Genomic DNA, 12,761 nt, shown 5'->3' with positions numbered 1-12,761 from the left:
TCACAGACAAACCCTGTCCATATACATTCAGTGCAAGTTACAGAAGCCTTTAATATTTTAAACTGATTAAGGAAACTCTTTTACGAAGCGGAGATGGAAACTCTTCAGCCTCTGCAGCACATCCTGTATTGTCTTTTCTGGTGTTGCCATACAAATTCTGAAGAGAAAACACATACATTCAGGCAGAGAACACTATAAAAACAAGTGTTTATACAAGTGTTCATTTTGGTGAGCGCAAAATACATGTAAATGATTCTTCTTCACATCAGCGGATGGTGATGCTAGATATGAGATACCGGACGTATTTTAAAACTTGGCCACTACTCATGGGGGTCCTGCTCTGTGGAATGTAATCTGACACATCCAGGGGCAACAAGGAATTATTTTTTCATCTTAAGGGAGATACACTTTATAGAAAAAAAGAAAAATAATAAGTAATTACCATTATTTTTAAAAAATTGCTATTTTTGATGGTAAAAATGACTTGCCACAGCTCATATATTTAAAATAAAAATGATAATGCAGTAGGTTAGTGTCGCAATCACACAGCTCCAGGGACCTGGAGGATGTGGGTTCGATTCCTGCTCCGCGTGACTGACTGTGAGGAGTGTGGTGTGTTCTCCCTGTGTCTGTGTGGGTTTCCTCCGGGTGACTGTCTGTGAGGAGTGTGGTGTGTTCTCCCTGTGTCTGTGTGGGTTTCCTCCGGGTGACTGTCTGTGAGGAGTGTGGTGTGTTCTCCCTGTGTCTGCGTGGGTTTCCTCCGGGTGACTGACTGTGAGGAGTGTGGTGTGTTCTCCCTGTGTCTGCGTGGGTTTCCTCCGGGTGACTGACTGTGAGGAGTGTGGTGTGTTCTCTCTGTGTCTGCGTGGGTTTCCTCCGGGTGACTGACTGTGAGGAGTGTGGTGTGTTCTCTCTGTGTCTGCGTGGGTTTCCTCCGGGTGCTCCGGTTTCCTCCCACAGTCCAAAAACACATGTTGGTAGGTGAATTGGTGACTCAAAAGTGTCCGTAGGTGTGAATGTGTGAGTGTGTGTTGCCCTGTGAAGGACTGGCACCCCCTCCAGGGTGTATTCCTGCCTTGCGCCCAATGACTCAAGGTAGGCTCTGGACCCACCGCGACCCTGAACTGGATAAGAGCTTACAGATAATGAATGAATGAATGAATTATAGTTAATACAATCCACTCATTGCAAAGTGTTATGTCACATATTTTGTTCAAGGTTACTTTCAGTTATGCTTTTATTTAAATAATGCCATTAAAATAGTGTAAAATGATTTCCAGTTCAAGTATTAAGGTTACACCTTGCAAACACAAGCCTTTATCTGCTAAATTCGGTGTTTTACCACAGGGAAAACATACATTTAAACTAGAAGTGACAATATATAAGCTATAATTACCCTATATTGTAGACACCCTACAATATGTAATTAGAGAATTCAGCTACATTCACGTGATACCATTTTAGACATTAGTATTCAAAGTGTGTTTAAAAGTAGAAAACAAATTTGGATGCTGTGGATCATAAAATGAGCAAGGCACCTAACCAGCCAATAAAGCCTTTCAGTTCATTCATTTGAGAGGATGAGACCTATTGCTGTGTGATTAATACTGTGTGATGTAATGAAGGTCACCTGATGTGATAGGTCCCTTCTGCCTGCCCGAATTCACAGCCTGGTGATACAAACAAACCAGTCTCCTCCAGCAAACGCAGGCAATACAACACATCCGGCTCCAAATCTTTCTCCTGAGGAAATGAATAGCAAAATTTAGACCAATAATTCCCTAAATTGGGCGGCACGGTGGTGCAGCAGGTTAGTGTCGCAGTCACACAGCTCCAGGGACCTGGAGGTTGTGGGTTCGAGTCCCGCTCCGGGTGACTGTCTGTGAGGAGTTGGTGTGTTCTCCGTGTCTGCGTGGGTTTCCTCTGGGTGCTCCGATTTACTCCCACAGTCCAAAAACACACGTTGGTAGGTGGATTGGCGACTCACAAGTGTCCGTATGTGTGAGTGTGTGAGTGTTGCCCTGTGAAGGACTGGCGCCCCCTCCAGGGTGTATTCCCACCTTGCGCCCAATGATTCCAGATAGGCTCTGGACCAGGGGTGGGCAATCTTATCCGCAAAGGGCCGGCGTGGCTGCTGGTTTTTGTTCCAACCAACTAGGAGGTCACATGATCATTTGTTTTACTCAAGCCAACTAATTAAAGGTGTGAAATCAGGTGTGCTTGAGCCTGAATGGACTTAAATCCAGCAGCCACACCGGCCCTTTGCGGATAAGATTGCCCACCCCTGCTCTGGACCCACTGTGACCCTGGACTGGATAAGCGATTACAGATAATGGATGGATGAATGGAATTATCTATATTTCCTGACAGCTAGCAGTGGTGTGGTAAATATGTCTTGCACATATACTCACTGGGCATTTTAACAGACCCTTGAATAATGTCACATGCACTTCCTCTGACAAATATGGTCAAAAAATGTTTTGGAAATAAAAATAAGTACACATCCATTGCAGACAAGACTCATTTTAATGCTAAGTTAAAAGGTTATTGCTGAATTTAACATAGCAGGTAAGTTTTTAACCAATAGTTTAGCAAGTAAAATCAATTACCAATAAATAAAATTTATATATATACATATACAACTTACAAAAAATGAAAACTCAAATTGCTTTCTATTCCAAGGTTGTTTTTTTTTATTCCTGGTCCAGGTTTTGGGCTCCTTGGACCAATGTCTACAAATAGGTTTGGTACTGATAGCAAGAAACTGATTACATTTACGATATTTGATGGAGAAACCATGAACTGTGCAAAAGTTTGTTTCTGGTCAGTGATGGTCCTATACCAGCCCTATCCTCTGATGAATGTATTTTAGCGGGCTTATAAACTATACACCAATAAATGTACAGTTTTATATTTATATTATAAAAGTGTTTCTGGTGAATTTGCCAGTGAATGTAGGTACGTTGATGTGTCTTATAAAGTGAGAACTTCGCATATATAAAAAATCTGCACCTAAATGTGTTTGACATGTGGGGATTTTACTACAGATTTTTGAATGACTGAAAGAATACTGCCCTCTGATTTTGCATAAAGTAGGGTGACCAGACGTCCTCTTTTACCCAGACATGTCCTCTTTTTTAGACTTAAAAAAAATGTCCGGGCAGAATTTCACAAACGTCCGGGATTTTGTTTTACTAGAGCTTACATGGAATTTCGAGAAGCGATTCGTTCACAAACTAGTCCCGCCCTCCGCTACTCCGATTGGTTCGCTTGAGTGAGAAGGGGGCGTGGTGAAGTAGCCTAAAGCCTTCTGATTGGACGGTCTGACTGTAGAGCTACCGTTATTGGTCGATAACCTTCTCTGTAAACATTTAATTGGTCAGTCTGCACGTCAGTAGTCGTCCACCCCCTCAAGCCCCGGAGACGTGTGCTCTTTTTCACCCTCTCAGATCTGGTCACCCTACATAAAGTCCTAACCCACCTGGATAATCCTGATCAGGATAAAGTGGTTATAGAACAGATTGGATCCAGATTCCACGTCACGGTTATCAAAATGGCCGTCCCGTACTGAATAATGTACCTGACTGCCCTGGTAACAATACCAGCCAGCCATTTTAAAATCCCAGTCTGAAGCCTCCAAGTCCAGATTTGAAGGCTTGGATTGCAGAATATGAATGTAATTGAAAGAACAGTCTGGGCCTAAATAGTTTGACCGTGCAGCGTTTGAATATTTCAGTGGTTTGTGAAAAAAACTGACCTTGGCATGTTTTATCGCAGACTCGGACATATGCAGACGTGCAAAAGCAAATATTCCTCCATGTGGTGACTGGCATGTGATACCAGGCAAACTCCCAATAACCTCCAGAATCCTCTGTACGTTGTTCGTTATTGCTCTCTTAATTGTTTTAACCTCCTTATAAGAAATCAGAGTTTAATATTAAGAAATGTTTTCCAGAATACACTTCATAGTATAAACGTCTGCAATCAGACAACTTCAAGATTTGATCATATGCATTTTCATATTCGTTTAAAACCTATACTAATTATATTTCATTCATTAAATACACATTTCCTTAATATAGGGTTTATACATGTACATACATTTGCATATGTATGCTACCACAGCCCTGAGAAACGGTAAACTCACTTTCATATAAAGAGAGTATGAAGGCTGTCCGGGTTGTGGAGGGTCAGTCATCACGTCCAGTGCGATCTGTGCAGGGATGGACACGCGCAAGTTCGCTGTGAAGTGTTTGAAGGCATATCTCATCACCACAGGGTCAAGGTTCACCAGCTCCACATAACCTCCACGTAGACCACACCTGACCACAGAGGGCAGCATAGAATGAGCATTATCAAAGGTTAGTCATCAAACGGGGCGGCACGGTGGCCCAGCAGGTAGCGTCGCAGTCACACAGCTCCAGGGACCTGGAGGTTGTGGGTTCGATTCATGCTCCAGGTGACTGTCTGTCAGGAGTTGGTGTGTTCTCCCTGTGTCTGCGTGGGTTTCCTCTGGGTGCGCCAGTTTCCTCCCACAGTCCAAAAACACACGTTGGTAGGTGGATTGGCGACTCAAAAGTGTCCGTAGGTGTGAGTGAATGTGTGTGTGTGTTGCCCTGTGAAGGACTGGCGCCCCCTCCAGGGCGTATTCCCGACTTGCGCCCAATTATTCCAGGTAGGCTCTGGACCCTGAACTGGATAAGCGCTTACAGATAATGAATTAATGAATAGTCATCAAACGTAAATGTTTGAGAACCCCAATATTACGTACAACCAATCTTTTCACATTTTTATGAAATAAAGATTTTAATGTAGTAAGTATAAGTTTAGCCCCAATTCTCCCCTCATCAATAACAGTCATGTGGGCATCTGTTAGCTGGCATAGCAGATCTGTGCAGTAACCGTTCTCCTCCAAGTTTATTCAGCCATCCAGTGGTTGAAAAAAAGAGGTGGTCTTTTCTTGCCAAAACCTCAGAGAGTCTTGTCTGAAGGGTAAAGCTGGCAATGACTATATTGAGGAAAAAAACTCGGTAAGGATGATAAATATATATTAATATAGATATATAGAACGGAGCATTAGAAATGGTCCAAACTCAGCTCAATCTTTCACGTTCTGTAGGTTGTGTGAGTTCATGTGTAACATAAAGTAGCTGTTCACAAAGGGTGTTAGATATTTTCAAACTGAACTCACTCTCCCATGGCTCCTTTGGAGATGGAGTGGAAGGAGGCCAGCTCCACACTAGAGTACGGTGATCTCATCTCAGACAGCACTTTCTTATATGAATAAAACTCCTTTACCTCATCATGCACAAGGTCTTGATACACCTGGAGTGGTTAGACAAAAGAACAGAGAGGTTAGGAGTACGTTTCAATAAATGTCTGTAGCCCCAGTATGGTGTTACTATTAAAGACAGGTTGTGAATATTAATGGGAAGCCAGTTCTGAAATTAAAGGAACACTACACTCTAAAAGATAAAGGTGTTGCAAAAGGTTCTTTGAACAATTCCATAGAAGAACCTCTTTTGGTTCCATAAAGAACCATTTTTGATAATATGTTTAAATAGGGGGCGGCACGGTGGTGCAGCAGGTAGTGTCGCAGTCACACAGCTCCAGGGACCTGGAGGTTGTGGGTTCGTTTCCTGCTCCGGGTGACTGTCTGTGAGGAGTAGGTGTGTCCGCCTGGGTTTCCCCCAGGTGCTCTGGTTTCCTCCCACAGTCCAAAAACACACGTTGGTAGGTGGATTGGTGACTCAAAAGTGTCCGTAGGTGTGAGTGAGTGTGTGTTGCCCTGTGAAGGACTGGCGCCCCCTCCAGGGTGTATTCCTGCCTTGCGCCCAATGATTCCAGGTAGGTTCTGGACCCACCGCGACCCTGAACTGGATAAGCGCTTACAGATAATGAATGAATGAATAATATTTTACTCCTGGGGTTCCCCCTAGTGTAATTCATTTTTACAGAACTGTACTGAAATCAGTGTGGAGGGGGAGGGAGGAAGTGTGGACTAGTTTTTTTACCCTCCATCTAAAGTTCCATAGTGCAGTTTCTATAGTGCAGAGCCCAGATTAGCAAAGAAAGAAGCACCATTCTCCTTATTACAGGTCAGTGGTTCATCACAATGATTCTGTAGCTGCAATTTTAAGGTAAAACTAACATGTAGGGAGCCAATAGACTTATAAACTACACCTATAACTATCGACTTATTTACAATTACATAAATATTCCATCCTAAAAGTAGCAGGGGAAGAATCACAATTCTGAAAGCCCACCCTTAGATTGTTTTATTTAATTATTTATTTATTTCCCAAAATGTATCCCACCTTCAATTGTAAAATCAGACTGAACAGTGTGGCATCACCATAAAAAAGTTAGTAATAAAGCTTCACCTCATCTGCCATTATAAAGAGTCTCTCTTCTGCAGCAAAGCGAATCACCTCTTGAATAGACTCCTTACTCTGCACATGACCTGATGACAGCAGGAAACAGTTGTGAAACTTCAGTTAAACTGAGTGACAATGGAAGTGAGGCAGGCGAAAATGTTTTACAGCAACAACAATTTAAGCAAAATTCCTAACCTTGAATGCATGACTGCAATTATTAATTATAATAATACAATAATTGCAAAAGCTATACACGCAAAAGATCAAGGAAAATTGATTTAATTCAGTCTTATACTACACAATTTATATGTGTCTTCTGAACAATCTCATGAATCTGATTTCAGTTACCAGATGGATTCCCTGGATTTATGATGTATAACACCAGTGGGTTACAATGCTCCCTAGCTGCATGGAGGGCTCTGCGCAGCTCTGCAATCTGCACCGTCCAGCCCTGGTCTTCATAGAGGTAATAGGGCACAAAGACCGCTCCCTGGGCAGCCATGGCCACATTAAAACTGCGGTAACAGGGCACAGGAGTGAGGACACCAGTCTTCATTGAGCCCTCAGTCTGAATCAACAGCTTCAGCAGCAGCTAGGAACAGAGTTCAATTATTATTCATTTATTTATTTATTTAAATATTGTCCATCTGATCCTGCAATATTTAGTGCAATTATTTTCTGTTTTCACTTGACTCACTATGAGGCCATGCTGGGAACCATTTGTGATGAAGATGTTGTCAGGACTGGACGCAAAGCCATCTCTCCTCGTGATGAATTCGGATATAGAGTGCCGGACCTTTCTAATTCCACATAATTCAGAGTATGAACCTAATAAATAAAAACACATTAAATCCTTTCTATGTATTTCTAAGAAAATATTCATCTTTGATATGCATTGACTTGTTCAACCCATGTTCTCAGTTTCTGGCGGAAGTCCTTTTTGAGGAGAACTTGGTATCTAGGCAGAGTAACTGGTCATAAGGCAGGAACACATCCTGAACAGCCACCTTACAGCAAATTTACACTTATACCTTAACATACTGCCGCCAGAAACTGAGAATGAGAACGAGACAAGATTTTTATTTTCTTCCTGGCAGAAGAGTCTAGTGAATATGAGGCTAACTGATATTAATACCTATCTGTATGATATATATTATTTTAAATACATCACCTATACTCCCTCCATCACATTCTTCCAGAAGCCTCTGTGCCCTCTCTCTTACGTCCAGAGGAAACTGCTGGTCCAGCAGAAGTGAGGGATAGAAGCAAGTGGCTAGGACCTGCAGCACAGCCCACACGTATAATAATTCAATTTGTTTACAGTCTAAATGCTTGCAGACATTTCAAGTTACAGTGTTACCAGTGTGATCGTGGCCTTTATTACATATAAATCATAACTAATGATTAACAGAAGAGAATATATTCAGGTGAGAACCTTTATCAAAACCCATTTTACTTTGATCCCTGTGAATGATCAAACCATCCCTCCTTTTTTCAGCACAAAGCTAGCCAAAAAGGACACATGCTCTACTAACATAACCGAACAGGTCAATTAGCACTTAGCTGTCCACTGGCACTGTGTTAGCAGCAGTTGGAAAAGAAGCAGTCACTTTTAAGTCAGTGTTAAGGCGAGACACGGCATAAAAACATTGTTTTTACATTTACTGCTCAGTTTAGTGTTTTTGGGCCATTTTGCTACTTGTCGACTTTAAAAATACAAGAAAGAAAATCTTCAAAATACACATTTAGGTAGGGTGAACAGATCTGAGATGGTGAAAAAGAGGACACGCCTCCGGGGGGATGGGGGGGGGGTGTCTGGTCACCCTAATTTAGGTGTTTATTTCTTAGCTGTAAAATGTGAGAATATCTAAGGCATGCTCATTTGCAGATAAATGTAAATGATATTTTATGGTTAGCTAGCCAAGTGCCCAAAGTTGAGTCATGTTTGGTTGTCAGATGTCAGGTATCTTTGCTTTGCTTTTGTTTTGGTTTGGTGTTGTGTCTGAACTGTGGTTCTTGAACCCGTTCTGTTCCTGATCCGTGGGCCTGCTTTACCTAGGGTGACCAGACGTCCTCTTTTACCCGGACATGTCCTCTTTTTTAGACTTAAAAAATGTCTGGGCGGAATTTCACAAACGTCCGGTATTTTGTTTTTCTAGAACTTACATAGAACTTCGCTAAGAGTTTCGTTCACAAACTAGTCCCGCCCTCCCCTACTCCGATTGGTTCGCTTGAGTGAGAAGGGAGTGTGGTGAAGGAGCCTAAAATCTTATGATTCTCATCTCGAGCAGCTATGCCGAAACGTAAATATAAGTTCTCAGATGAATTCAAAAAGAAATTCCCATGTTTTATGTAGCAAATAAAGGTGTAAAGGACCTAAAAGCACAGCATACAACGGCAGCGAGGGGCGAGAGCTCATCACTATTTCACCCCCACCACCCCACCACAACCACCACCAGAAGGGAACTAAGTATACGTCATCAGAAGAGGCTGTTGTGGAGTCACTGTTTTCCAGCATCACTGTGGCTGAATACAGAGCCAGAGCCATAGATAAACGGAAAGAGACATGGCAGAGTCATTGTTTACCTTTGTTTACAGCATATTCAGATCACAGTGAGATATATCTGTCCTGTTGAGCTTGTGAACAGCAGAGAAAATGCCTTGTTATGTTTATTTACATAACACACTGTAAATTAACTGTAAATTACACTGTCTGACTCCACACAGCGATAATACTTTAATTGAGGCTTGAAGCTCTTTCTAAACTTTCTTAAGCTTGACATGCCCCTTGAAGCACGTATGAGCAAAATCACAACTCAAAATGGTTCATTGCGGCAGCACTGTCTTGGAGGCAGAAATCTTGCTCTGACTGCCATAAGGCATCTGAGTAAACATCCAGATAGGTCTGTTCTTTTATATATATATATATATATATATATATATATATATATATATATATATATATATATATATATTCTTTTCCATCTCCTTACCCTTAGCTTACTTTGGCTTGACACAGTTACTATACACAAACCAAAGTGATATTTCTTCTAACTTAAAAACACTTGTTATAATTCTTCATCTGAAGACAAAAATGTTTACACGGCGTGAAGACCAAACACATGCATATATATATAGGGCGGCACGGCTCAGGGACCTGGAGGTTGTGGGTTCGAGTCCCGCTCCGGGTGACCGTCGGAGAGGAGTTTGGTGTGTTCTCCCTGTGTCAGCGTGGGTTTCCTCTGGGTGCTCCAGTTTCCTCCCACAGTTCAAAAACACACGTTGGTAGGTGGATTGACGACTCAAAAGTGTCCGTAGGTGTGAGTGAATGTGTGAGTGTGTGTGTTGCCCTGTGAAGGACTGGCACCCCCTCCGGGGTGTATTCCTGCCTTGCACCCAATGATTCCAGGTAGGCTCTGGACCCACGGTATATTTTGTTATATAATTTATTTTTTAAAAGTGCAGTCATTCACTACAATGAGTATTTACGTTATGAAAGAGCCATCATAAAGAGCATATACTGGTTAATTCAGGGACAGCATGACAGTTGCATCCTTCGTCGAGTATGAGCAGAACTTGTGAAAGTAATAAACATTTTTGGTGATAAAAAATAACTGACAAAAAAATCATAAACTGACCTTGCTGAATAACCAGGGTGTCCAGTTTAGTTTTAACTTCTTTAAAACTTTTGACTCAACATGAAGGTTAAAAATCAACTTATTTGTTTCAGTGCATGGATTTTCTTTTTTCCTCTGAATAGAGCAGAGCTTGCCCCCTCCGGGTGTGTTCCTGCCTTGCGCCCAGTGATTCCAGGTAGGCTCTGGACCCACAGCGACCATGAACTAGATAACTGGTTACAGACAATGAATGAATGAATGATAGAGCAGAGCTTACCTGGCGGGTGAAAGTAAGTGGTTTGAATCCCATTCCTTGAGGATCACCAGATGTGACATCCAACACTTCTTTATAGTGCTTTACTGAACCCTGCAAAATATTAGTGACATAGTGAGAATTATATATATATGTGTGTGTGTGTGTGTGGTTGTTTCTGTATTCTCAGGCAGGAACAGTAGATGCACTCAGCAGAAAAGTTACATCTGTTACATTGATTTAATAGATGTATCTATAGTGCAGATAAATACAGGATGCACAAGTTTGCACATCCATTGATTTTCTAGATATTAGTTATTAAACACAAGACAGAGCGCAAGCTGAACTTAAATTTAATGGTGTGTCTGAGATTCTATTAAACTATATTACTGTGTACTGAAATAAATTATTACATTTACTTAAGCCTCTTTTGATGGATGTTTGTTTTATTTATTAGCAACCTCTAGTAGGTTTACTTCTAGCAAAATGTATTTATAAGAAATGAAACACAATAAAATTTTACATATTAATACTAAGATTGGGTGGCAGGTTTCCTCGCACGGTCCAAAAACACATGTTGGTAGGTGGATTGGTGACTCAAAAATGTCCGTAGGTGTGAGTGTGTGTCGCCCTGTGAAGGACAGGCGCCCCCTCCAGGCTGTGTTCCTGTCTTGTGTCTAGTGATTCTGGATAGGCTCTGGACCCACCACGACCCTGAACTGGAAAAGCGCTTACAGACAAAGAATGAATACAAAGTTTCTAATACCCTTTATATATTTAGACTTATTCTGTTACATTACCAATATTCCTTTCTCACATTTGGATTTGAGTGTGATGTCTTTAAGAGCATGTGTAGCTGATTCAGAGCATCCCATTTCTTTTCTTGGGGATGGTACGAGGTGTGTGTGCACAAACAAACATGTTCGCGTATAGAGCTTATCGTTATAATCAGGTTTTAATCTGTAAGCCACAACCTGTATTCATTTGATGAAAATATTACAAACCAGTACTAGCTGCTTCTTAAACAATAAACCAACAGAACCAAATCAGGTTTCATATTTCTAATGACAAATTTGAGGGTTTAAAATAAAAAAGGATGTTTATATTTTGGAGTATCATTGAGTAGAAGTGCTAATATTTCATTCATTCATTCATTCATTTTGTGTAACCACTTCTCCAGATCAGGGTCACAGTGGGTTCGGAGCCCATCCCGAATAACTGGGCTGGAACACACCTTGAAGGGAGTGCCGGTCCTTCACAGGGCAACACACTAACACATTCACTTACACACTTACACCTGCGGACATTTTTGAGTCTCCAATTCACCTACCAACGTGTTTTTGGACTGTGGGACGGAAACGGAGGAAACCCATGCGGACACGGGGAGAACACACCAAACTCCCCACAGACTGGAGCAGGGCTCAAACCCACAACTCAAGACCCTGGAGCTCTGTTACAGCAACACTAGCTAATATTTCAATTGATTAAATTAAATTGAGTTGAATACTAATATATAAAATCCAAAATAAATGCTCAGATTATTGTAATGAAATACCAGTGTCATCGCAAGTCATTACGGTGCTCAAAGTTCAGTATTGTCAGTACTTTTATTCATGCCATTTCCAAACTTTAAAATTGTTTGAGAGAAAACAAAGCACCAAGCAGAACTTTGGGAAAACATGAAGAGATCTGCTTATAGAAACCTCACAAAAATTCTGGGATCTAGTTTAAAGCGACAAAATCTTACCTGCTGAATCTCCTTTTGGATTTTAGTAGCTCGTTCTTGTAGGATATCCTGCCTTGTGCCCTGGATGCTTTTCACATATGGATTGATATCTCTCAGGGAAAACATTCTTTAGGTATCTTCAAGTTACTTCTACTTACGTGTCCGATTAATATAGTTCTTACTTAAAAAACAAAGCTGGAATTTTGTTTGTATCTTTCGACGGTTGAGAGACGAAGATGCAGTTTGATGCAACTCAGGACTGAAGGATCTTTACTGCTTTGGAGCTGTATTCAGCACAGTTCTGTGTCTCGATGCTTCTCTGTGTCTCTGATAATTCACTTTGATTTGTGTTTCTCTTAAATAACACTGTCCAAGGTCAATGGAAAAATTCTACAAGATTTATGATTCACTAGATTTGTTTATGTATCTGCTTCTAGTTTCGCTTTCAGTGCTCTGGTTGTAAATGAGCAATGAACCTGACAGTAAAATACTAAAGGTTCAAGTGTGAATTCTTAAGTCATTAACAAAGAACACTTGTTGTTCTTGACTGATTTTAAGTCGTAATATATTCTGATGTAAATGTTTGACTTGAAACTCTTTAGCCACTACTTTATGGATAATCCATAACCCATAACTCCCAGACACTGAACGGGTAAATGATACAAGGCCTCAGTTCACAGAGAAATGCTTTTTGTCCCAATGTCAAGTTTCAGATCTCTTTGATAGAAACCACAGCTTCCATTTTGCAGCAGCTAAGACTTTTTAGTTTTGTCGTGTGAATTGCTGCT

The 12,761-nt window shown here is 41.2% G+C and overlaps 1 protein-coding gene across 1 annotated transcript; it reads right to left on the bottom strand.

The window, feature by feature from the left end:
* Positions 1 to 45: 45 nt before the first annotated feature.
* LOC136707686 (alanine aminotransferase 2-like) lies at positions 46 to 10,359 on the bottom strand. The gene is made up of 10 exons (XM_066681902.1): positions 10,272 to 10,359; positions 7,549 to 7,657; positions 7,075 to 7,205; positions 6,726 to 6,969; positions 6,384 to 6,463; positions 5,192 to 5,325; positions 4,148 to 4,322; positions 3,758 to 3,913; positions 1,631 to 1,743; positions 46 to 157 (listed from the first exon to the last, which is right to left on the bottom strand). Exons 1-10 carry the CDS (start codon positions 10,302 to 10,304, stop codon positions 67 to 69), a joined length of 1,266 nt encoding a protein of 421 aa, XP_066537999.1. The 5' UTR covers positions 10,305 to 10,359; the 3' UTR covers positions 46 to 66.
* Positions 10,360 to 12,761: the final 2,402 nt, after the last annotated feature.

Source organism: Hoplias malabaricus, chromosome 9 (genome assembly GCF_029633855.1).
Source record: "Hoplias malabaricus isolate fHopMal1 chromosome 9, fHopMal1.hap1, whole genome shotgun sequence".
Taxonomy (NCBI): Eukaryota; Metazoa; Chordata; class Actinopteri; order Characiformes; family Erythrinidae; genus Hoplias; species Hoplias malabaricus.
Note: the sequence above shows the minus strand (reverse complement) of the source record. Positions and strands in the feature narration are given on the sequence as shown.